This window comes from Schistocerca gregaria, chromosome X (assembly GCF_023897955.1).
Source record: "Schistocerca gregaria isolate iqSchGreg1 chromosome X, iqSchGreg1.2, whole genome shotgun sequence".
Taxonomy (NCBI): Eukaryota; Metazoa; Arthropoda; class Insecta; order Orthoptera; family Acrididae; genus Schistocerca; species Schistocerca gregaria.
Window position 1 is genome coordinate 470689685 of NC_064931.1, and position 25219 is coordinate 470714903.

General features: G+C 42.8%; 1 protein-coding gene across 1 annotated transcript in view; it reads right to left on the reverse strand.

The window, feature by feature from the left end:
* The window catches only part of LOC126298241 (tolloid-like protein 1), a 549015-nt gene that overhangs the window by 241578 nt on the left and 282218 nt on the right, over positions 1–25219 (reverse strand). The window contains exons 3-4 of the mRNA XM_049989546.1: positions 20309–20515; positions 10924–11102 (exon numbers count right to left, since the gene is read on the reverse strand). Of these exons, the coding sequence (XP_049845503.1) occupies positions 10924–11102; positions 20309–20515 (386 nt within the window). The remainder of the gene's footprint in view (positions 1–10923; positions 11103–20308; positions 20516–25219) is intronic.

The window sequence follows — 25219 nt, forward strand, 5'->3', positions numbered from 1 at the left end:
GGGAACTGTGAGGGGGGGGGGGGGGCTAAAATTGTAGAACAAGACCTAGAATTGATTACGGAAAGTAGGTTGAAATGTATGTAGGTTGTAGTAGTCAGGCAGAGATACAGAGGCTTCTACGGGATAGATCAGCGTGGAGAGTTGCATCAAATCAGTCTTCCAAATAAAGACCAAAATAACGAAAAACGATTACCCCTGAATAAAATTCTAATATCCAGAAGCAGTGCTGCATATGGAAATACTAAATTTACTACGTTTAATCTCTTCGAGCAGGAGAAATTAACGTCCTTTCAAATAGTACGTACTGTGGAACGACATCTGCCATGACTAGGCAAAGAAATGTATCAATAGAAATAGAAAAGTAAATCGAATTGCAGAGTCTGTACGACCCAATTAATAGTCAGCTACAATTGCAAATTTGAAAAGTACAGTGATAAGTTTAAAATAGGTAAATGACGTGGAGAAATTCTACTAGCAAAAACTGAAATGAACTATCGAACTGCTTTCGCCTATAAACATTATCATTCAACACAAACAAATTGCAGTGCTGGGCACTTTATATCAGTGACATCACGAACGTATTGCAATAAAACACATAAAGTTCTTTCCTAAAGTTTGTCACTAACAATAATACATAGGATAGTTCCTTAAATATTTGTAATCAAGCGTATGGAAGAATAAAACAGCTCAGGCACAGCCACTGTGAGAATTTACGGGAAACCGCAGTGAGCCATGAGGCTCCGAGCTACACTTGGACTAATGCTACGTGATAGCGGGCGCAGGCAGTCAATTCTGATATCGCAGTAAACGCCTTGATTGCCTCATAAGATATCGTCAACCACTCCGAAGTAGGTTAAGCAGGAGCGATGGATCCTCTCAGGGCGGGTCGGCGCCACTGGAGCCCCTGCGTGTGTATGAAGAGCGCGTGCGTGGGCCAGCGCATCGCATTCATTTCATTCTACCACACATTAGCACTCGTTAGGTACACAGAGAGGCCAGCCAAATTATGTCTGGATGATTTTTGTCGCCATGTTTCTTCGGGCTTTCGTTGTCAAACCTCATCGATAATGGGAAATACGAACGAGTCAAGCTAATCTTAACTAAAGAAGGTGCCTGTGTCACAACAAACCTGAGAGATGTGTGAGGTCACTGAAATAAAAATACCGCTTCATATTTATTAGAATAGGATAAGAGTGGTTGATTTGTTTGCAGAGCCTAACCTGCAATTACATGAGATAAAGCAGTGCATAAAACGAACAGCTTATGAGGAAGATGCTGAAATAATGTATTTGCTTATCCATAGGAATTAAGCCATGGCAAATCTTACTCAGTGAAACATTTGTACACGGGGTGAGTGATCTAAGTCGTTACGTTAGAACAGTTCAGGGACGTTTAAAATAACATTCTGAGCGATGATACTACGCAATAGGGTGAACCTGCTTTTCATTGTTTTCAGTAGTGGCGAATGCTGCACTGCATACAGAAGACTATATTACAATTTAATACTCCCGCCGATATGATCTGATAGGGTGTCACTAGAAAGATTTTCTACAAATTGGAGTAGTATAGTGTTCTATATTTGTTGGACAAGTTTTTCAGCTCCTCGAAAATCAAATAGAGATAAATATAAGGAACTGATCAAAATGAAACTGTGGTACCTCGCTCGTTTCTTAGACTGATTGAAGCTTTGCAGATTTTTCCAGCCTTTCGGTAATAATTTTTCGAAATGTCATCTAGTTATATAATAGCTGCAACTGAAATTGCATTCCAAAGTGACTGAAAGGAATGAGAAGAAAAGAAATGACACTTTTATTCAAAGACACTAATTACACTGAAGTTATCGCGATCATGATGGTCCCTTGAACAATACAAAAGGCTGGACATGGGTCTTAATAGGGAGCGTGATCACCAGAGACGACAGTGTATGATCTGCAACGTGCCCTCGTTCTGGCGACAAGGGTAGAAAGGAGTTCTTGTGGCAGGGGCTCCCATTCTTCCACCAGCGCGGCTGACAAATGCTGAATGGTCGGTGGTGCACACGGACATGCTCCAATACGCTTCCTATACGTGCTGGATGGGCTTTAAGTTGGGGGATCGGACAAGCCATTTCATACACCGATTATCGACTAGTTTCACGAGCTCCTCCACATGGGCTGTGCGATGTGGTCGCTCATTGTTATCCACAAAACAAAGTCAGAGTCGAATGAATCCCTGAAAAGACGCTCGTGAGGAAGGAATATAGTGTCACAATAACGTTCAGTGGTGAGCGTGCCATGTTCAAAGATTTTGAGGCCAGTACGCCCATGCAACACTATGCCTCCCCACATAACAACATGTGGTCCACCAAAACGGTCATATTCGACAATGTTCCTCGGTGATTTACATCTTCCCACCTCTAGCCATATTAGGGTATGTCCAGCATTGTTGAACATGTCCTTTTGGTGGTCCAGCTGCTATGGTGCGGGGAGGCATAATGTTGCATGGGCGTACTGGCCTCCAAATCTTTGAACGCGATACCCTCACGGGTCAACGTTATTCGAACACTGTACTCTCCTCTTTCCAGGGTGCATTCGACCACAACTTAATTTTTATGGATGACATTGCGCGGCCGCATAGAACAGTCCAGGTGAAGGAGCTCTTGGAATGAAAGGATATTCGGAGAATGGGCTAGCCTGCCCGTTCCCCCGACTTAAATACCATCGAGGACGTGTGTGATGCGTTGGGGAGACGTACTGCACGCCCACATACACCAACGACAACCTAGTAGTGTTGTCAACCGCACTGGTGGAGGAATGGAACGCCTAACACACCAACTTCTTACCAACCTTGTGGCCAGCATGGGAGCAAGTTACAGAGCGTGCATTGACGTGCATGGTGATCACACACCTATTACGAACAATGCCCAACCTTTCTTAATGTCCAGGGGACTATTATGGATGAGGGTGAATGGTGTAATTGTCGTATTTGAATAAAAGTGCCATTTCCGTTCGCCTCATTGCGTATTTCTTTCAGTTACCTTCTATGCTATATTATAACAATTCTTTCTATGACTGATCGAAGTTCCATAAAGCTATGGCGCTTGACAGCGACTCATAATGTGAAAATTACCATCGTCCCTATGTTTTGAACAGCAGTGTATTTATTAGAATAGTGGAAGAGATCCAGTGAAAGGGCATTACTCTCATGTTCGCCTACATAAATAAATGTTAAGGCAACAAAGTATAATACTCAAAAAGCAAGCTGCTAAATGGACATTTTGTCCAGTGCCAGAAGATGATTCACCCCTGCCGCAATTCACGGCCGGTTGGTTTGTGAGCTCAAAGTTAGCGCTCGATAGCGTCTCAGTTGAGTTTCATCGGATTCAGATAAGCCGAATTTGATGGCCAAAACATCAATGTGAGTTCACTATCACGCTACTCACACCATTGCAGTACGATTCTGGCGTTGTGACACTGGCAGTTATCCTGCTGGAAGATGCCACCTCTGCTGAGAAAGACATCAAGCTTAAGCGGATACAGGTGGTCCCTAATAAAGTTCACGTAGTCCACAGCTGTCATGATGGTTTCGATTACTACCGCAGGTCCCGTGGAAGCTCACGTGAATGTCCCCAATTACATAATACTGCTCCCACCGGCGTACGTCCGTAGCTCGCTGCATGTTTTCGAGCAGCCGTTCGCCTGGATGACAGCGTATCTGAACACAACCATCAACCTGGTTTAACAATAAATATGATTTACCCGACCAGGCGACACAATTCCATTGATCCGTTGTCCAATCTCGGTGCTATCAAATTCAAATGGTTAAAATGGCTCTGAGCACTATGGGACTTAACATTTGAGGTCATCAGTCCCCTAGAACTTAGAGCTACTTAAACCTAACTAACCTAAGGACATCACACACATCCATGCCCGAGGCAGGATTCGAACCTGCCACCGTACCGGTCGCTCTGTTCCAGACTGAAGCGCCTAGAGCCGCTTGGCCACACCGGCCGGCATCGATGATATCATGGACACTGTAATCATAATTGGTGATGTTGTTGGATCAACATGGGAACACGTAGGGGTCCTATGCTGCGGAACACCATGTTCAGCGCTGTACGCTGAACGGCGCCCAACAAAACACTTGTGCCTGGGCCAGCACTGTACTCTGTCGTCAGATCTGCCGCAGATCGCCGCCTATCCTGTTTTAGACAGCGGGCAAGCCTCTGATCCCTATTTTCTTTGATGAGGTATGGCCGTACAACTCCTTGTCGCCTCCTCGTGGTTTCAGAATTCTTCAACTACCTTCGGCAGCTGCTCACGACAGTAACACGCGAGCGACCGGCCAGCTTTGCTATTTCCGAGATTCTCGCTCCCAGACATTGGGCCACAACAATCTCTCTTTTATGAAAGTCACATAGGTCGACGGATTTCCGCATTTGCGACACGTATCGTCACTATGATGATACTCCATTCGTCTCTGTGCCGCTCATATACTTCTCTTATAGCTTCACGTGCCCTCAGCACCACCAGGGGTATACAACCTCGCGGTAGACAGTGATGAAAATGTTTCAGCTCATTAGTGTGTAAGCCGGCCGGAGTGGGCGAGCGGTTCTAGGCGCTACAGTCGAGAACCGCGCGACCGCTAAGGTCGCAGGTTCGAATCCTGCCTCGGGCATGGATGTGTGTGATGTCCTTAGGTTAGTTAGGTTTAAGTAGTTCTAAGTTCTAGGGGACTGATGACCTCAGAAGTTAAGTCCAATAGTGCTCAGAGCCATTTGAACTGTGGCAGGTTTGGTATTGGCAGAAGACACGGACAGCCTGTTTCCTAAATTTGCAGACAAACTTGGAATTTGATCCACTTTATAATATAAATGCTTTCATTGGTTATTGTGGTAGGGAAACCAAATAGAATGGAAATGACTAAACACAACATAGGAAATCTGGTGAAGAGAAAACATAAAAGAAAGCTTTAAAAAAGGAATGAAAAGTAACCTAACAAAAACTAGACTGTTCAGTAGGGAACAACAAGATTTGGAAAGTAGATGGAGACACCTGGAGACCATTGCTTCCAGAAGTAACTTACAACATTACAGACAGAGTGAGGTGGCGCAGTGGTTAGCACACTGGACTCGCTTTCGGGGAAAACGACGACCCAAACCTGCGTCCGGCCATCCTGATTTAGGTATTCCGTGATTTCCCTAAATCGTTTCAGGTAAATCCTGGGATGTTTCCTATGGAAGGGCACGGTCGAATTCCTTTCCCATCATTTCCTAACCCGAAGGGACCGATGATCTCGCTGTTTGAACCCGTCCTCCGAATCAACCAACCAAGCAACCAAAATTACAGGAAAAAGAAAGCGACCTAACAAAATTTGGTTTAACATAAAATGCGAAGTAAAACATTTTTGCCAAATACTGCAGAGGACAAAGAATTAAGACAGATGTACAAAAGTCATAACGTCGGCGATGTGCTGAAGAAGAGAAGGTTGAACTGGGCAGGCCGTACAACAAGAATGACAGAGAATAGTCTACCCAGTGTAGCATTTTGCAGAACAATAGATGTGTAGTGTAGCTACCACGTTAAGAGTAAAATTTGTGAGAATGTGTGGTGGAACATTGCATTAGCCGCCGGTGAGCGCCGTCTGGAGTGAGGCAACAACCATGTGAAAATATTGTCAGATGGGTAGCCTCACTCGCTGTATCATCATGGCACAGGTATGGTAATTTGTCCAGCATCAGGATTTCAGCGGTGTACCTGAGAACGTTACCAAGTGCATTGCTGTCTGGTATAAATAACTGTTGATTCCATAGCAGAGTAATTCTCAGTCCAGCAGTACCATCAGGGCGCAGGGGCTACGACACACCAGGCAACGGTATACAGCCACCAGCCACAATCACGGGTTAGAATCCCTACCGGGGTACCTGCTTCCTGCACTAATTCTGCCCACCGGACTCGGTGCCACAGCGCTGTGAGCCGCCGATCTACTCGAGCAGCAGCCAGCCTCCTGTCAAGATGCAGCAGGTCGCACCCCGAGCACAGCAGCCGTCTTCCGACAGTACGGTGGGCGCACCTCTTGCAGCTCGCAGCTCCCTGGGTGCAGTCATTCATCTCCCCATAAAACCACCTTCCACCTCTCCACAGACCAACGACGGTGTTCTATGAAAGAGAGTGAAAAATTCTCGTGAATGGTGGCTCTTAAACAGCACCGAGGTCATCGGTCCCATGGGCTTAGGAAAGGATGGGGAAGGAAGTCGGTCGTGCCCTGTGATAGGAACCGATCCCTATGTACTCTCGGCGGATCTTACTGTAATTGACCTCTGTATACGATCTGCAACTATCGTCCTCTGCAATATTTGGTAACAATTTTAATATTTCTTTGGAAGAGATATAGTTTCGCAATTTCTACCAGTTAACTTCTTAGTTTCACGAAAGCGATGATTACAGTTAATGCTTCCTTTTCAGTTCCATCTCATCGTTACCTGGATAAACGTACCATATTTGAAAACTTTTAGACAGGATGTCTGAACCCATGTGCCTCTACAATAATGACATTTCGAAATCAATCAGTTTCCTTAGTTGAGTGAGTCCATGATTTTATCCATATGTCATGACTTATACAACGCAGAATGTTAAGCCGTATGTTCCATAACACGTGTTGGTTAGATAATAGGGATACATCCCACTTTGCCACAAAATGTGTATTACACCCTGGTGTAATAATGTTGGTAGTGATACGCAGTCTACGACATTACAGAGATTACAAAGAATTCAATGACCAACATCGCTAGCATTCTTTTGAAGGCCAGCATAAAGTAAAACTTTGAAATTACGTGGCGTTGTAATATTAGAGAAAACTTCTGAGTTTTCACGTTCGCAGAAGTAGCAACACATATTTGCATGTACAGTCTAAGACAAAAGAAACGACCCACCACGAAGCTATTATTCGAATAGGACGGAACTCGGTAAATGTGATGTACATGTACAGACAAACAGATGACGACAGTTTTAGAAAATCTGGATGATTTATTCGAGACAAAGCGCTTCGCGAACTGAGAAAGTCAATAACGCGTTGGTCCACCTCTGTATCTTTAGCAAGCAGTTATTCGGCTTGGCATTGATTGATAGAATTGTTGGATGGTCTTCTGTGGGATATCGTGCAGAACTTTAGATCGTCAAAAGGGTGAGATGGTTGGAGAGCCCTCCACACATTGCTCCAAACTTTCTCAACTGACTACAGATCCGACGACCTTGCTCGCCGAGAGCCGGGCGGGGTAGCCGTGCGGTCTACGGCGCCTTCCCACGGTTCGAGCGGCTCCCCGCGTCGGAGGTTCGAATTCTCCCTAGGGTATGTGTGTGTTGCCCTTAGCATAAGTTAGTTTAAGTTGGATTAAGCAGTGTGTAAGCATAGGGACCGATGACCTCAGCAGTTTGGTCCCCTGGAAATAACCACAAATTTTCAAAATTTGCTTGGCGGGGTAATGTTTGTCAAACACGAGGACAAGCAGTGGAAACTGTCTCCGTGTCCGAGAGGACATTATCTTGCTGAAATGTAAGCCCGAGATGGCTTGCCATCATGGGGAACAAAACAGGGGGTAGAATATCGACGATGTACCACTGTGCTATGAGGGTGCCGCGGATGACAACCATAGGGATCTTGCTATGAAAAGAAATGGGACCTCAGACCATCACTCCTTGTTGTCGGGCCATATGGCGGACGACATTTAGGCTGATATTCCACCGCTGACCAGGGCGTCTCCATGCACGTCTTCGGCCTGGAATCTCAGTGACAGGGCTAGAACTGTCTTCAGTGATGAGTCCCGCTTTGAACTGCGCCCCAATGACTAGCGAAAACGTTTCTGTAGACGCCCCAGACAGGGGTGGGACACCAACCTTGCTGTCGCCTGCCAATTGCCTCGACATCCAGGATTAAATTTCAAAGCAGGAGCCCTTTGGTTGTCATCCGTGGCACCCTTGCAGCACAGCGGTACGTCTATGATGTTCTACGCCACGTTTTGTTGCCCTTCATGGCAAGCCATCCTGGGATTACATTCAGCATGATAATCACTGCTCGCACACGAGGATAGTTTGTCTTCGCAATTGCCAAATCTTATCTTGATGAGCACTGTCACCGGATCTTTCTCCAGTTGAGAAAGTTTAGAGCATTATGGACAGGGCTCTCTAATCAGCTCAGAAGTTTGTCGATCTAAAGCATCAGTTGTACAGAATTTGGCAGATATCCCTGAGGAGCACATCTAACAACTCCATCAATCAATGTCAAGTCGAGTAACTGCTTGTATAAGGGCCAGAGGGGGTGCAACGCACTGATGACTTGCTCAATTTGTTGAATTATTGTTCTGGAATAAATCATCCATTTTTTCTGAAATTGTAATATTTTGGTTGCATGTACATGTACGTACATCACATCTACAGATTTCCGTCCCATTCGGACAATTGCTTGGAAGTGCGTCTTTATTTTTATCTTAGTGTGTATTACTGGACTAGCTACCGGCCCTGGCTTCGCACTGGTAGCTCTAACAAGTAAACCTGCCCAAGGTATCAGCTTAGCTTTTGATCGCATTTTAATCTGTTGTTATGTAGAGCAAAATAATGCACATATTTTTTATACGTGCCCATACAGCCGTTAAGGGAATGAAACATCCCCTTGAAAAAAAAAAGAGTTTTATTTTATGAATGAATATCGTTGAAACGGTAACAGATGTAAAAAGCTTAAAAGTACTATGGTTTTTAACGTGCGTTACAAAGATGCATTCCCTATTTGTCGGAAAAGTCGTTTTTCCAAAATCCTCGCCCCTCCACATTATTTTGCTTTTCGTTTCGACGTTTGACTAATAGCAAAACGTGTAGTATCGTTAGCACCAACCTGTATTGTATATACTTGTTATTCCAAGTATGCATTTCTCAGGAATAAGCTAGTAATATCTTTATACCACTAGACGCCCGCCCGATATATGTCCGCCTCAGTGCCAATTGTTATATTGGATTGGTTAATAATCTTTCCCAGATAAATGTATTCTATATGAAATCTAAAATACCTTGTATTGTATTTTTTGTTTTCCTTTTACATTTTGTGTATTTTTTGTTGTTTTCAAGTTGTAAAGTTTTCAGATTTAATTATGTTATATCCTAAATTGTTTGTACATTACTGTCGTAATATTAAAGTAAATATGAACAATAATGAGGAAGCACAGAACTTTCCTTGTCAAAAAATGCTGACTGGAATGGGATTTCGAAAAAAATGGTTCAAATGGCTCTAAGCACTATGGGACTTAACATCTGAGGTCATCAGTCCCCTAGAACTTGGAACTACTTAAACCCAACTAACCTAAGGACATCACACACATCCATGCCCGAGGCACCGGCCGGGGTGGAAGAGCGGTTGTAGGCGCTACAGTCTGGAGCCACGCGATCGCTACGGTCGCAGGTTCGAATCCTGCCTCGGGCATGGATGTGTGTGATGTCCTTAGGTTAGTTAGGTTTAAGTAGTTCTAAGTTCTAGGGGACTGATGACCTCAGAAGTTGAGTCCCATAGTGCTCAGAGCCATTTGAACCATTTAGCCATGCCCGAGGCAGGATTCGAGCCTGCGACCGTAGCGGTCGCGTGGTTCCGGACGGAAGTGCCTAGAATCGCTAGGCCACACCGGCCAGCTGGATTTCGAAAAATTGACTTTTCTGACGCATACGGGTGCGCCGTTGTAATGCACATTAAAATCCCAAAACTTCTATTTGAATTTTTTTTTGTGTGTCACCATTTCCACAGTATTCATTCAGAAATATTAAATTAAATTTTTACTAGGGGATGTTTCACAAGCTTAACTGCTTAATGGAGACGTATAAAAAAATGTACGTCTTCATTTGCTCTACACTACAACATACGCAAAGCCGATCAAAATAAAAATATATATTCCTTGGGTGGGTTTATTTGTATCTACAGCTTGTTTGGTAACGGTAATAAATTGTATTCGCAAACCTTTCTCGTCACTCAACCTATCTGTTAGTGGAAACCATCTCAAAGTCCCTACAATAGTCCCTGAGATTAGGTTTGACATGTAGAAGGAGAAACACGAACGAGTACTATAATTCATCATAGTTCAGTTAGATTGTATGAACTACTGTATTTATCAATTATACACACAAATCTTCCTCGTGAAATAGTCTATCCTTAGTTAAAACCGTACCAAAATCCTAAAGTAGTTCTTGAGGTTAACCGTCACATAGAAACAGATACTGCGGTTGCCGACTAAATTATGTATGTTTGTATAAAGTTTGTGGAACGTAAGTTTCATGGTATACATTGCGCCTGGATAATTGAATGCAGCAGGCATCGTATATTACGAACAAATTACAGTACACAGACTTCAGAAAATGCCCAGGTTTCATCTATAGGTTGCAACATGTAGGAATGCGTTAATAGATTAGCCAAGCACTGATTGCTAGAAAATTAGAAATAAAGAATACACTTCCTAAACCGCAATCACAGTATAGATAATTTTATTTCTGCGACAGGTTTCAACAATCTTATGTTGCCATCAACTGATCTTATGAAACTTGTAAAAGTGCCATAAGTGTTCCGCAAGATCATATGATGGCAGCGTCAGACTGCTGAAACCGGCCAACTGGGAGCAAAAACATTTTCTACAGTGCGATCGTGGTGTACGAGGTGTATTCTTCAGTTCCAACCATAAAGATCGCCTCCACAGCACAAGATGTGTACCTTATAAACTAGAAACAAGAGAACTTGTCAAAATATGTTGAGTTTTACAGACACCAGGCCATACCGGAGCGGCTAATTTTTCCCAGACATTTTCCCAAATCACATGGTATTTTTACATGTTTATGTATTGGCTGGTTGATTGTGGAAAACAAATTTTATTACTACGTAAGAGAGTATTTTTAATTAGAATATGAGTAATGCAATGCTTACCTGTCATGATATTCTCGCGCACGATCTGCACGTGGTGGTCGCGGTCTGGGCGGGTGTGTTCGTGCCAGAAGCCGACTACGTGGCCCAGCTCGTGTACGACGATGCCGAACTTGTCGCAGTTCTTGCCGATGCTGATAGCTTGTGGGCCATTCCCACGCTTTCCCACGAAAGAGCAGCATCTACATAAGATCAACAGAAAACTATGTCGGGAAGTTGGCCAGAATTTTTTTGGAACTCTCCGACGTAAGATTTACTATACGGAACTGTGTGGTTTTGCTATAAGGCACACTACCAGATTCATTAACGTTTATCAATGAATGTTTTGTTAATAAAATACGCCTTCTCTTGCTGCACTGTAGTTTATTCTCCCTTATGCGTTTCTCCTTTTTTCACTTTGAGGCATCACCAGTGGGATCTATGATGATACAGTTATGATACACTTTTGTCTTGATATGTATTATTCATAGGTTACAAATCAGTTCACTTCTCGCTTTTTATGCAAATAAGTGATTAATTACGGTTCTTAGCGTTTTTCTTTGGCATCTGCGTTTCCTCTCATCTGGGCACCTGCTGGATGTTGCACTGCTGCTCTGTTTACGAAACATAAGCATGTCGCTACCGAAGCATAAGCATGTTTTCATGTTTCGAACATTTTCCTTCCCACATTTCATTTTCTTTGCCCTTGGTGTTGATATGCACTATCAGTCTTCTGTCACAAGGGCATAAAAAATGAAAAGTGAGAAGAAAAATGTTCGAAACGTAAACACATGTGAATAGACCGGTAGTGCGACCTCAAGCATGTGGCCAGATGAGAGGAAGCGCAGATACCAGCTAAAAACGCAAAAAACAGCAAGTAATCACTTATTTACATAAAGAGCGAGATGTGAACTGTCTTACAATCTACAAATACTAAATATCAAAGTACAAGTGTATCGTAACTGTATCGTTAAAGATCCCTCCGATGTCGTCTTAAATTGAAAAAGGCCTTCACAACAGCTTCCAGTCGTTTGGAATGGATACGTGCAGGTCCTGTGTGGTTTTCACGGGATCCTTAAACTATTCTTCCTGCAAAATAGTGGCAAGTTCGGGTAACTGTGATGGTAGTGGACAGCGATCACACACTCTTCTCTTCAAAGCAGACCACAAACGCTCAATAACTTTGAGATTTGGTGACTGCGGTGGCCAGGGGAGATACAATTTGTCCTCATGCCTGGACGGTGGTAGCTGTGTGGATAGGGACACTGAAGACTTGAAACACAGAATGTTGTTGAAAATTTGTGGTTAGTTCCTATGGGACCAAACTGCTGAGGTCATCGGCCCTAGGCTTACGCACTACTTAATCTAACTTGAACTAACTTACGCTAAGGACAACACACCCACCCATGCCTGAGGGAGGACTCAAATCTCCGATGAAGGGAGCCACGCGAACCATGACAAGGCGCCACAGACCTCGCGGCAGAATATTGTTGTTGCGGTCTTCAGTAGGATGAAAGTCCCTTTATTTCTAAATAAATACTGCAATCTACAACCATCTGAACAACCTTACTGTATTCGAGCCTTGGTCTTCCATTACAATTTTTACCCCACCCCCACTCTTCCTTTCGTTACCAAATTTACTAATCATTGTCCTAATCAGTTATTAGTCTATTCCAAGTTAGTATGCAGGATTCTTCTATAGAATCACATTTCAAACGCTTCTTCTCTTATCAGAACTGCTTATCGTACACGTTTCACTTCCGTAGAAGGCTACACGTTAAAAAAATTCTTGAAAATTCCTATACTTAAAAATTATATTAGATGTTGAGCAATTAATCTTTTTCAGAAAGGCTTTCCCTCTTATGGCCAGCCAAAAATTCATATCCTATCCACTTCGGCCATCATCAGTTATTTTACTGCCTGAATAACAAATCTTTTAGTTTATCATTTCCTAATATAATTTCCTCAGCATCGCCTAATTTAATTGGACTACGATCAGTTATCCTTGTTTCACTTCTCTCGCTGTTCATCCTCTAACCACGTTTCAGAGCATTATCTATTCTGTTAATCTGTTTTTCCTAGACATTTGTCGTCTCTGACAAAATTACAGTTGTCATCTCAAATCTTAACGTTTTTATTTCTTCTTCCTGAACTTCAATTTCTCTTACACTTTTCTCCTTGTATCACAGCTTTCTCAGTCTGTAGACTGAATGACATCGATGACAGGTTGCAACCCTCTCTCAATCCTTTGTCAACTGCGGCCTTTTCTTTCATGTCCTTCGACTCTAAGAACTGCAATCTGGTTTTTCTATAGGTTGTATATAACCTAACGGGCCCTGTGTTTCATTCATACTACACTGAAAATTAAGAGAATATGTCTGTTCATATGGTTAAAAGCTCTTTCCAAATCAATAAATGCTATAAAACGTAGATTTTCCTTTTTTCAATCTTATCGCTGTACGGGGTATCCCAGGAGAAAAGGCCAATATTCAGTTACAGTGTATGACAGGGACGATCATTTGAAGCAAACGAACCTTTTAAAAAAGGGCTCTAAACTGAGTCCTCTGAGAGCTGTCAGTACTTCTTCATCTTCGACTTTGTGAAAAAAATCTCCTCTACTGCAAGCACTTTGATTTCCATCGACGAGCTGTGGTAGTATGGACCAAAACAAGAATGCCTCAATAACCATGAGCTCTTTTTAATCTTCGCTACTGTGAAACGCATCTCTTCATATTTCTTACTGTCACTTGCCTATGCATCAGCTTCAAAAAAAAAAAAAAAAAAAAAAAAAAAAAAAAAAAAAAAAAAAAAAAATCGATTTTAGTTTTAATCTTAAATCGAAGTTTAGATTTTTTGAACAAAAAATGTAGTTAAAAGAACTGAACATCGGGAAGTTGTTTAAATACCAACTAAAAGACCTCTCCACGTGCGGCCACACTCATGTTTTCTCCATTTTCACACGACATAGGGTTTATGTTGTCATTAGACTCCCATTCCAGAAATACATACCATACAACTGTTTTTAGAGTTGGTTGCCCTTTTAGCAGATAAGCTTTGCGATGATCTTATGTTTCCCCTTGTATGTCCTTGGTTTTCGAGCGGTGTTTTACTTTCCAACTTTTCTGTAGTGTGAGTTGTTATTATTGTGTTGTCCGCAACTCGTGGTCGTGCGGTAGCGTTCTCGCTTCCCGCGACCGGGCTCCCGGATTCGATTCCCGGCGGGGCCAGGGATTTTCTCTGCCTCGTGATGACTGGGTGTTGTGTGATGTCCTTAGATGAGTTAGGCTTAAGTAGTTCTAAGTTCTAGGGGACTGATGACCATAGATGTTAAATCTCATAGTGCTCAGAGCCATTTGAACCAACTATTTTGTCATTCTAGAACGTTATTATGACCCCAAAAAGTGTTTTGGTACTGGAAAACGTGAGAATTACGGCAATCGGACAATTGGCCAGGAAGCACAAACTATGGAAGTGCATCTAAAAACGACTTGATGTTAGCTTGACCCCAAGTGCCTCAAGACAGAAGCTCAAATGTTTGAAAACCCAAAGTGAAACATTTAAGAGAACTGATTAAGACAATATAACTGAATGGAGTTTCACAATTGGTGAACTGAGTGCTTTGTGTAGTCTTCTAAAGGATTTTACTGTGTGCGCACTCTGTGGAATACCTGATATTAAAATTGTAGAAGCTTTTGAAGGCAGAAAATTGTGCTCAGCAAGTTTCAAATGTTTTATAATTTCTGTGGAGTAATTAAAACTGGGTGTTCTTTTGGATTGTGCAAAGGAAGAGACTGAGATATTAGAATAGCATACAGAAGCACAGCACAAAAATTTTATGCTGTCATAGATTTGTCAGCACTTCCAAGATTTGAGAAATACACACAGGCACTTCTTGACAGCATCAGTAGACCGAGCGCTGCATTTATGAAGAAAGATGAGGGACACGTAAACCAAGAAGATTATTCAAATGGAACGTATTAGGAACAACAGAGGTGAGTCATAGATCAAATACACTATGTGATCAAAAGTATCCGGACACAGGTCTGAAAATTACTTACAAGTTTGTGGCGCTCTCCATCGGTAATGCTGGAATTCAGTATGGTGTTGGCCCACACTTAGCCTTGATGGCAGCTTCCACATTCGCAGGCATACGTTCAATTAGGTGCTGGAAGGTTTCTAGGAGAATGGCAGCCCATTCTTCACGGAATGCTGCACTGAGGAGAGGTATCTATGTCGGTCGGTGAAGCCAAGCACGACGTCAGCCTTCCAAAACATCGCAAAGATGTTCTATAAGATTCAGGACAGCACTCTGTGCAGGCCAGTCCATTAGAGCGATGTTATTGTCGTGTAACGATTCCACCACAGGCCGTGCACTATGAAACGGTTCTCGATCGTGTTGAAAGATGCAATCGCCATCCGACATTGCTCGTCAACAGTGGGAAGCAACAAGGCGCTTAAAACATCAATGTAGGCCTGTGCTGCGATAGTGCCCCTACATGAAAAACACGACCACACCATAACACGAATGCCTCAAAATTTTGCTGTTAGCACTGAACACGCTGGCAGATGAGGTTCGCCGGGAATTCGCCATACGCACAACCTGCCATCGAATCGCTACGTTCTTTGCCATGATTCGTCACTCAACACAACGTATTTCCACAACTCAGTCATCCAATATTTACGCTCCTTACACCAAGCGAGACGTTTCTTGGCATTTACCGGTGTGATGTGTGGCTCATAAACAGCCGCTCGACCATGAAATCCAAGTTTTATCACCTCCTGCCTAACTGCCATAGTACTTGCAGTGGATCCTGATGTAGTTTGGAATTCCTGTGTGATGGTCTGGATAGACGTCTGCCAATTACTCATTACGACCTTCTTCAAGGGTCTGCGGTCTCTGTCAGTCAACAGACGAGGTCGGCCTGGACGCTTCTTTGGGCTGTACGTGTTCCTTCAGGTTTCCGCTTCACTATCACATTGGAAACAGTGGACCTAGGTATGTTTAGGAGTGTGGAAATCTTGCGTACAGACGTATGAAAGAAATGACACCCAATCACCAGACCGCGTTCGAAGTCCGTGAGTTCCGCGGAGCGCCCCATTCTGCTGTCACGATGTCTAATGACTACTGAGGTCGCTGATATGGAGCACCTGGCAGTAGGTGGCAGCACAATTTTCCTAATATGAAAAACGTATGTTTTTACTGGATGTCCGGATACTTTTGATCACATAGTAAATAACTTTGAACTGAATATTCCGAGAATTTCATTTTCTGACATGTTTATTTTACACCAAAAAATGTATCTGAGCTTGAAGTCTGAGATTTTTTGGTATTTTTCGAGATACTATTTGGAAGACAGTAGACTAGAAAAATGCTCACTGAGTAAATACCAAAAAATTACCTTAATTATGATTAACGGATGTAAGTATTTCCAGAACAAGAACATACCACTGAAATGACATATTGTAGTCTACTCTTTAGACAGACATGTTGTTAACGTGTACTAAAAAATTTTATGTCTCTAAGTAAAATACACTCCTGGAAATGGAAAAAAGAACACATTGACACCGGTGTGTCAGACCCACCATACTTGCTCCGGACACTGCGAGAGGGCTGTACAAGCAATGATCACACGCACGGCACAGCGGACACACCAGGAACCGCGGTGTTGGCCGTCGAATGGCGCTAGCTGCGCAGCATTTGTGCACCGCCGCCGTCAGTGTCAGCCAGTTTGCCGTGGCATACGGAGCTCCATCGCAGTCTTTAACACTGGTAGCATGCCGCGACAGCGTGGACGTGAACCGTATGTGCAGCTGACGGACTTTGAGCGAGGGCGTATAGTGGGCATGCGGGAGGCCGGGTGGACGTACCGCCAAATTGCTCAACACGTGGGGCGTGAGGTCTCCACAGTACATCGATGTTGTCGCCAGTGGTCGGCGGAAGGTGCACATGCCCGTCGACCTGGGACCGGACCGCAGCGACGCACGGATGCACGCCAAGACCGTAGGATCCTACGCAGTGCCGTAGGGGACCGCACCGACACTTCCCAGCAAATTAGGGACACTGTTGCTCCTGGGGTATCGTCGAGGACCATTCGCAACCGTCTCCATGAAGCTGGGCTACGGTCCCGCACACCGTCAGGCCGTCTTCCGCTCACGCCCCAACATCGTGCAGCCCGCCTCCAGTGGTGTCGCGACAGGCGTGAATGGAGGGACGAATGGAGACGTGTCGTCTTCAGCGATGAGAGTCGCTTCTGCCTTGGTGCCAATGATGGTCGTATGCGTGTTTGGTGCCGTGCAGGTGAGCGCCACAATCAGGACTGCATACGACCGAGGCACACAGGGCCAACACCCGGCATCATGGTGTGGGGAGCGATCTCCTACACTGGCCGTACACCTCTGGTGATCGTCGAGGGGACACTGAATAGTGCACGGTACATCCAAACCGTCATCGAACCCATCGTTCTACCATTCCTTACCGGCCAGGGAACTTGCTGTTCCAACAGGACAATGCACGTCCGCATGTATCCCGTGCCACCCAACGTGCTCTAGAAGGTGTAAGTCAACTACCCTGGCCAGCAAGATCTTCGGATATGTCCCTCATTGAGCATGTTTGGGACTGGATGAAGCGTCGTCTCACGCGGTCTGCATGTCCAGCACGAACGCTGGTCCAACTGAGGTGCCAGGTGGAAATGGCATGGCAAGCCGTTCCACAGGACTACATCCAGCATCTCTACGATCGTCTCCATGGGAGAATATCAGCCTGCATTGCTGCGAAAGGTGGATATACACTGTACTAGTGCCGACATTGTGCATGCTCTGTTGCCTGTGTCTATGTGCCTGTGGTTATTTCAGTGTGATCATGTGATGTATCTGACCCCAGGAATGTGTCAATAAAGTTTCCCCTTCCTGGGACAATGAATTCACTGTGTTCTTATTTCAATTTCCAGGAGTGTAGTTAGTCACAACATAGATTCCAAGTATAGACTGGCGAATAAGAAATATAATTTACTGACCTTCAAAAAAATTGTAATGAAGTCAATATGAGAACTAAAATGATTAATTGTTTACCAGAATGTTCAACAAGATACACTCCTGTTGTCCTATAATTGTCATCGTACTAAGATTCACGTATTTTAGTTAGAGCCATGTTAATTTTAGGAAAATTGTAAGAATTTAACAAGTCGTCCACACGCAAGTTTTAGAGCCAGGTTTATTAGGCATTTTTCTGGTAAGTGCTCATAGCTCTTAAGGTATGCGTTTTGGAGTACATGTTTAATAGAAATTTTGCTTCGAATGCTCGTTTCTGTAATATCCCTCAATAATGGCCATTCCTCCTGGGACATCCTGTACATCACAAGGTCAGTACTGCCTTGTTTGTTCCTGTATTCCCCGACATAGTCTTCCACCAGTTTCTACTTTCTTCTGTAAATCATTCGTGTCAGTATTTTGCAAACATGACGAATTAAATTGACTATAATATTACTTATTGATTGATTATAATATGGAAAACTGTCAGCATCTGCTCTCTTTGGTACTGGAATTATTACATTCTTCTTGAAGTCTGAGTGTATTTCTCCTGTGTCATACCTCTCGGAATGGTTTTGTCATGGGTAGCTCTTCCAAGGCATTCAGTAATTCAGAGGGAATGTCTTCTATTGTAGGGCCTTGTTTCGCCTAAAGTCTTTGGTGCTCTATGAAATTCTTCTCGTCGTTTTATATCTCCCATCTGGTCTTCATTTAATTCCTCTTCCCATTCGAAATACTTTTATTCGTACTCTATAATAATGCTTTCAAGTTTATCTCATTCGTATAGCCATTATATGTCTTCCTTCCACATTTCATGTTTTCCTTCTTTGTTTAGTACTGGCTTGCAATCTGAGCTCTCAATACTGATACAGCTGCTTGTCTTTTCTCCAAAGATCTCTTTAGTTTACTTATAGGCAGCAACAAAATTTTCCTCTACTTATGCATGCCTCTATACCATTGCATGTGTCCTCCAGCCTGCCCTCCTTAGAAAATTTTCGCTATCTGTCAGTCTCATTTGTAGAAATCTGTATTCCATTTGGTGTGTTTCATTTGATGCATTTTTACAGTTTCTCATTTGGTCACTTAAATTAAATATCTCAGATGTTATCAAATCATTTCTACTACGTGTTAGTCGTTTTGTATATTTTATGCTCTGCTGCCTTCACTATTACATGTCCCAGGGTTATACATTGTTTGTCTGTAATATTCCTCCCCTCTGTTAACAGTAAATCGCTGCCTAATACTTCCTTTGAAGTTTTCAACATCTGGTTGTTCCAATTTATCAAGGTATCATCTTCTTAATTAGCTATTTTTTGAGATTTTTTTTAGTTTTAATATAGTTTAATTTTAAGGTTACTTATGTTGGTTCTAAAATCACCTCGTAACAGGGAATGTCTTATGTAAATATACTCCTCAGTTGTATTATTTCCAAATTATATATCATACGCAGTCTGTCATATCCCTCAATACTGACCATTCCTCCTGGGACATCCTGTACATCACAAGGTCAGTACTGCCTTGTTTGTTCCTGTATTCCCCGAGATAGTCTTCACCAGTTTCTACTTTCTTCTGTAAATCATTCGTGTCAGCATTTTGAAACCATGACGAATTACATTGACTATAATATTACTTATTGATTGATTATAATATGCTGCTGTGATTGTTTTTTCAGTCCAATTGATTCCCTAAACCCTCTCCCCGTCACCCCCTTTTATCTATCTACGAGAGAAATCGGTCAGTGGATTCATATTTTGGAAGAACTAGTTTGCAGTTTGCATGCAACCATTATGGTTTGGTTATTTCGTTATTTCGAAACTGATCTTGAATGTGACCTAATGTTCCGTATCCAGTGACAGTGTAGTCGATGGGACAATACATAGCAACTTCCTTCCTCTCGTAGCTCACTTTTTGTGCAGAAACGAGTTACCTAGTACAGTCTGAATAATCTCACTATGCAAATTGCTTGAGATTTTTCGTCCATTGCCCGAATTACGTAAATTCACTCTCCTTCAAAATTGCTTTTGTCTTCACTGCCCGTCCGTTCCAAATGGTAACCTTCTTATTTTGTAATGAACATGCCACACTGCAGATGTCGATCGGAATTGTCATACGCTCACAATCATCTGAAAAAGAAGGTATACACTGCTTTACTTGCGTAATCTGTCGAACAAACGATTGAAAGAGTTTTTAAATTACGCAGAATACGCAGTCAAGTTTAGAGTTGAAAAATGTGTCAATGCCTTTGTTCTTTATGATTTTTTTCATTGGGAATAATTATTGTTATGCCAAGTTTGTCGGTTTATTCTGATTATAGCCCCTAATAGTATCAGTAATTATATTCGTAATAATAGGGACGTTAAGCGAAGCAGTGGCAACGACTCACCCGCAAGGACGTTCTGTGAAGACAATATAGTTGGGGTGATCCTGCGGCACGCGTTCCACGAACTTGATGCAGGTGAAGTTCTCCCAGTGGCGCATGGCTTGTTTGAAGAGCGCCTTGTGACCTCCGCTGAAGTTGCCGTCGATTTCGTACGGGATGACTCCCAAGTCCCACACGCGCTCCTTGCGAGCCGTCGCCGCCCGGGTCACCCTGGAGCCACACAACGTAACTGTTTTATGCACTGATATCAATAAAAACAGTTCATGAGAAATTAGTTAATCTATCATGGAAATTAATGTGAATAAAATCTATCTTGCAAACTGAAAGTAAGATTTTGTTTGACAAAGAGTTCAATGAATCTTCGCCCAGTTCATTTGAAGCTTCATGTACTAACTGGTCGGGGAGGGGAGGTGTTTGATGAATCTGCGACTTGAATAAGTGTATAGAGACGCGAGGGCCAATATGAGTGCAATTTTTAGGCAACAATACATGTTTCTTGGAAGTCAGAAAACCGTTTCAGCTGTATGAGAATCCTTTTATTGTGCTTACCGACCGGTTTCGTGGCATTATAATCACATCTTCAAGGGAATATCTAGATATAAAGACATCACCATTGTATTGATCCTCCAGTAAAAGCGTATAAACTTAATACAGCTCTAATAGAAGACACATATCTGATGTCATAAGATAAGCAGCACTGAAGATATATGAAAAAAATAAATTCGCAGTCAGTTTGGAATGAAAACTAAACCGCTAAGAAGGCGATACGTGAAAAATATATAGAAACTGCAAGTAGTAATCCTACCCCAGTTAATTGATAAGACTTACAATAAAATGTAGTGCAACAAGTAACGAAGCTGCACAAACATTCTGTAATTAAAAAGCAAGTGATAATAGGAGTAAACAAAAACAGATCACCAACGGTTATAAACTGACGACGTAACTGTCAACAAGTTTGACAGATAAATGGTGGAAACCAGTGATACATCCAATGCTAATAGCCACTACACAAAAACCAGTATCCAGAAATAAAACAACAGTGCTGACCTTAGGAAGGATCTTTAGAAACAATGATCCGATTGAGGAAACTCACCATTATTTCGTAAATCGATCTCATGAGGTTCAGAGGACGTCACTTTGACATCTGTCAGCTGATTACTTTCGCGCCTTTAATATTAGACAGTCAGAGCGTAGGCCTAATATGCAGTAAAAAACTACCTAGGATTAAAATAAGACATATTAATTATTTCCGAAAGACATTTACCTCTGGCGTAAAAATGGTGTCATATTACATTATTTACGACACATATATACGTCTGACGAAATATGAAAATGACTGCAAGTTCCAAGTTAGCAGAGCACACTCACAGTGCGTAGTGTTCCACCTCTCTGTCTTGTTTCTCCAATCAGGGCCTAGTATTAAAATTCAGGAGCCAATTACAATGTAGCCACATCTGGGCTGTGCTCAAAATTATCCGATCGACCTGGATCACTTATCAAAAAGAAGTACAATTCTGTCTTTTCCTCCAGCCAGAGCCTAGAATTAGTGTTACAATGGAACCCATCAGGACTGTTCTCGAAAGTACTCGAAATAAAATACGTCAAAGCATCTGAATTGCCATAACAAAAGTGTTGTCAACGATGTTTGCCTTAATGACTTCCAAAAACTGTTTATGGACTGGCTCACCAGTTAGATTAGTAACTTTTTTTTCTTTATTGTTATTTCACTCCCCAAAATGGGGCGGGCTGGCAGTGGCACAATAAACCGCTCTTCAGCCAAGAGAGTTACAGCAAAAACAAAGTCAAATGAGAAAATAACACACAACATAGAATGCTATAAATTGGTGACTAAGCAAAAAAAAGGTAGATGAGTATAAATGGTAGATTTAAAAACAACATAAACGGAAGCCACACACACATGCAGAGAATGAGCACTGTGAGTCGACATGAAAACAAAGAAAACTGCAGTGGGAACACAAATGAATGGTGCTGGATGATGCTGGCGACACTGTTAGTGCTGGTGGAACATAGCACTGCACACGGCACTGGAGCAACACTGACACCACAACGAAAACGTTAAAAATCACTGCACTGAAGGGGACCTGCCACAGAGTGAAGGGTAGGAGGGGGTGAAGAAAACGGAGGGGGGCAGACGGTAGGGGAAACCTGGAAGGGGGAGGAGGGGGGTGGTGGAGGGGAGAAGGAATGGAGCCAGAAGCCTGTTGGGGGGGGGGGGGGTGGAAAGCTGGTCAGCAGGGGAAAAGGAGGAAGAAGAGAATGAGGAGAGAGGGAGCCCTGAGGAGGGGGAGAAGAAGGAGGGATTAGATCAGGTAGGCAGGGTAGATGGAAGGCGCAAGGACATCATCCGGGAGGGGGAGTTAGCGGAAGCCATCTTGGGCGTGGGTATGGAGCGTGTGGAGATGGAGACCAGGCGGGACACTGTCGTACAGGCTTAGCAGCAGGCTAGGGTGGGAGAGGACAGGGGAAACCAAAGGATGGGGGAGATCCAGTTTGTGGGAGACGTATAGGACCTGTATTCGTTCAAGGAACTGGAGATGTGGGAAGGAAATAAGATCATAAAGGATCTGCATGGGGGACAGGAGACCATTGCGATATGTGAGGCGGAGTGCGTGTTGCTCAAGGATTTGGAGAGATTTGTAGTAGGTAGGGGGGGGGGGAGGAGATCCAAGCGGAATGGGAACAACATAGGATGGGGCAGATGAGGGACATATAGGTATGTAGGATAGTGGAAGGGTCTAATCCCCACGTTCGACCAGAGAGGAGTTTGAGGAGGTGGAGACAGTTGCGTGCCTTGGCTTGGACTGTGAGGAGATGGGGGTCCAGGAAAGATGGCGTTCGAGGGTGATGCCAAGGTACTTGAGGGTGGGAGTGAGGGCAATGGAGGGGCCATAGATGGTAAGGTAGAAATCCAGGAGGTGGAAGGAGGGGGTGGTGCGGCCTGTGATGATTGCCTGCGTCTTGGAGGGATTGATCTTAAGGAGCCATTGGTTGCACCATGCGGTGCACAGGTCAAGGTGGGATTGGAGGAGACGCTGGGAACGTTGGAGGGACGGGGCGAGAGCAAGGAAGGCGGTGGTACATTAGTAAATTTCAATCGAACCTGTATATCATTGACTATGCAATATTGGAACGGGTATATAACATATTTCTCTGTAAATAATTGAAAGCGGAATTTGCTTTTAAATTAAATAACAAATTAGGAATATGTAGTTTTTGAATATGTGTTTTACCTTAAATACTATTCCGAAAACGCTGGAAACGCGAAATAAAAACAGCGCGCTAACTGTCACCAACAGAGCACTCCACTGTTAAAAGTGACACAAGTTCGATCTCTGTACCCCAAGCTGTCTTCACTAACACCAACAGGTGTCTGTACTAGGAACATATGATCGAAGTTCTTTCAATGAACCACACTTGGTTTAAGACACACAAGAGCATTATATTTATTATTTTTCACATCTATGATATAAAAATGTTCTAAAAATCTACAAAAAAATCGGCAACACGAAAATGTGATGTTTACATTGTTTATCTGGGACCAAGTTGAGGTTAAGTACAAGAAAAGACATTGTAAGACTAAAATTAATTACTTTACCTCATTTATACTGTCACAGTATTCTAAAATGCATCATAAAATGTAATCTACGTCTACATACATACTCTGCAAGCCATCATATGGCTGAATAGTACCTAAATACACGAACTGTGTTCAAGCTGTGCAAAATGTACAGTGTTTATGTCAGTTATTGCAATGTTTATATCAGTTATTTTCTACATGTATCTATCATGACTATGAACTCTGAAGTATGTCAGGGTGAAGGGGAGAGTGAAGAGAATGTATCACTAGAAAAATGTAATCGATAAAAATTATTGCAAAAAATAGCTGGGACCTAGTTAACGATAAGTACAAGAAAAACTTTGTAAGGCTCAAAATAATTGCTTTGCCTCAGATATCATGCCACAATATCCTAAAATGCGTCATAAAATGTAATTTTTACGTTACATTAATATATAAATACGTAAAGCATATTCGGTCTGATAATGCGTGTACCATAATCACCTGATGTTTCCTTTGAGCACCAGTTTAGGAGAGGAGGGCAAACATAACGCACCACAAGAAAAAATACCATCAGCGACAGTTATTGAAAAAAAACAACATAGCTGCATATAGAACTATGGCTCGCTAAAATAAAACCTGTAATGAACTACTAATAAGTACCATCACACACACACGCAACACGATATTTTTAGGGAAGGGAGGAAAAAGGTGTTCGATTCTAGGAAGGAATAAGTTGCCTTAAATTGTAGAGCCACGTGGACTTTTCGTAAACACACACTCATAAGAGGAGGACGAACAAAGATGGTGACGACGAGAGACGTGACATCTTGAGAGACAATGTCAGAGACAGTATCTCTAACATAAATAAAATTATTTATCATTTGTTGTGAGATTTACTACACTTTTCAAGCCCAATAAAGCTTGAAAAATCAAATATTTCAGTATGTAAAGTTTTTGTGCTACCTATTAAAATGCTTATCGTAATATATGCAAGATCTCTACGAAATCTCGAGCAAAATAAAAGCTGCATCATTGCAAGCAAAGTACTCCTGTAACATAGCCATGACGTTTTAGGTTTGTCAGTTCGATGGTCCTCAAAGGAACTGATATGTGTTGGGAGTTTGTGTGTCGTGTGTGGCTTCCCTGCGATTGCCAGTTCTCATGGCAGAGGCTCAGCTAGCAAACTAGTCAGTGGCTGAAGTGCAGGGGCGCGCCTCATTGTGTCGCTTGCGTAGTTACGAAGTTATCATGGATGGCAAGTCCCTAAGGAGTGTCTTTGGGCGCTTGTGTTTCCATCTATGGTTGTGATCGTAGTTGCCCAAGTGCAGAATCTG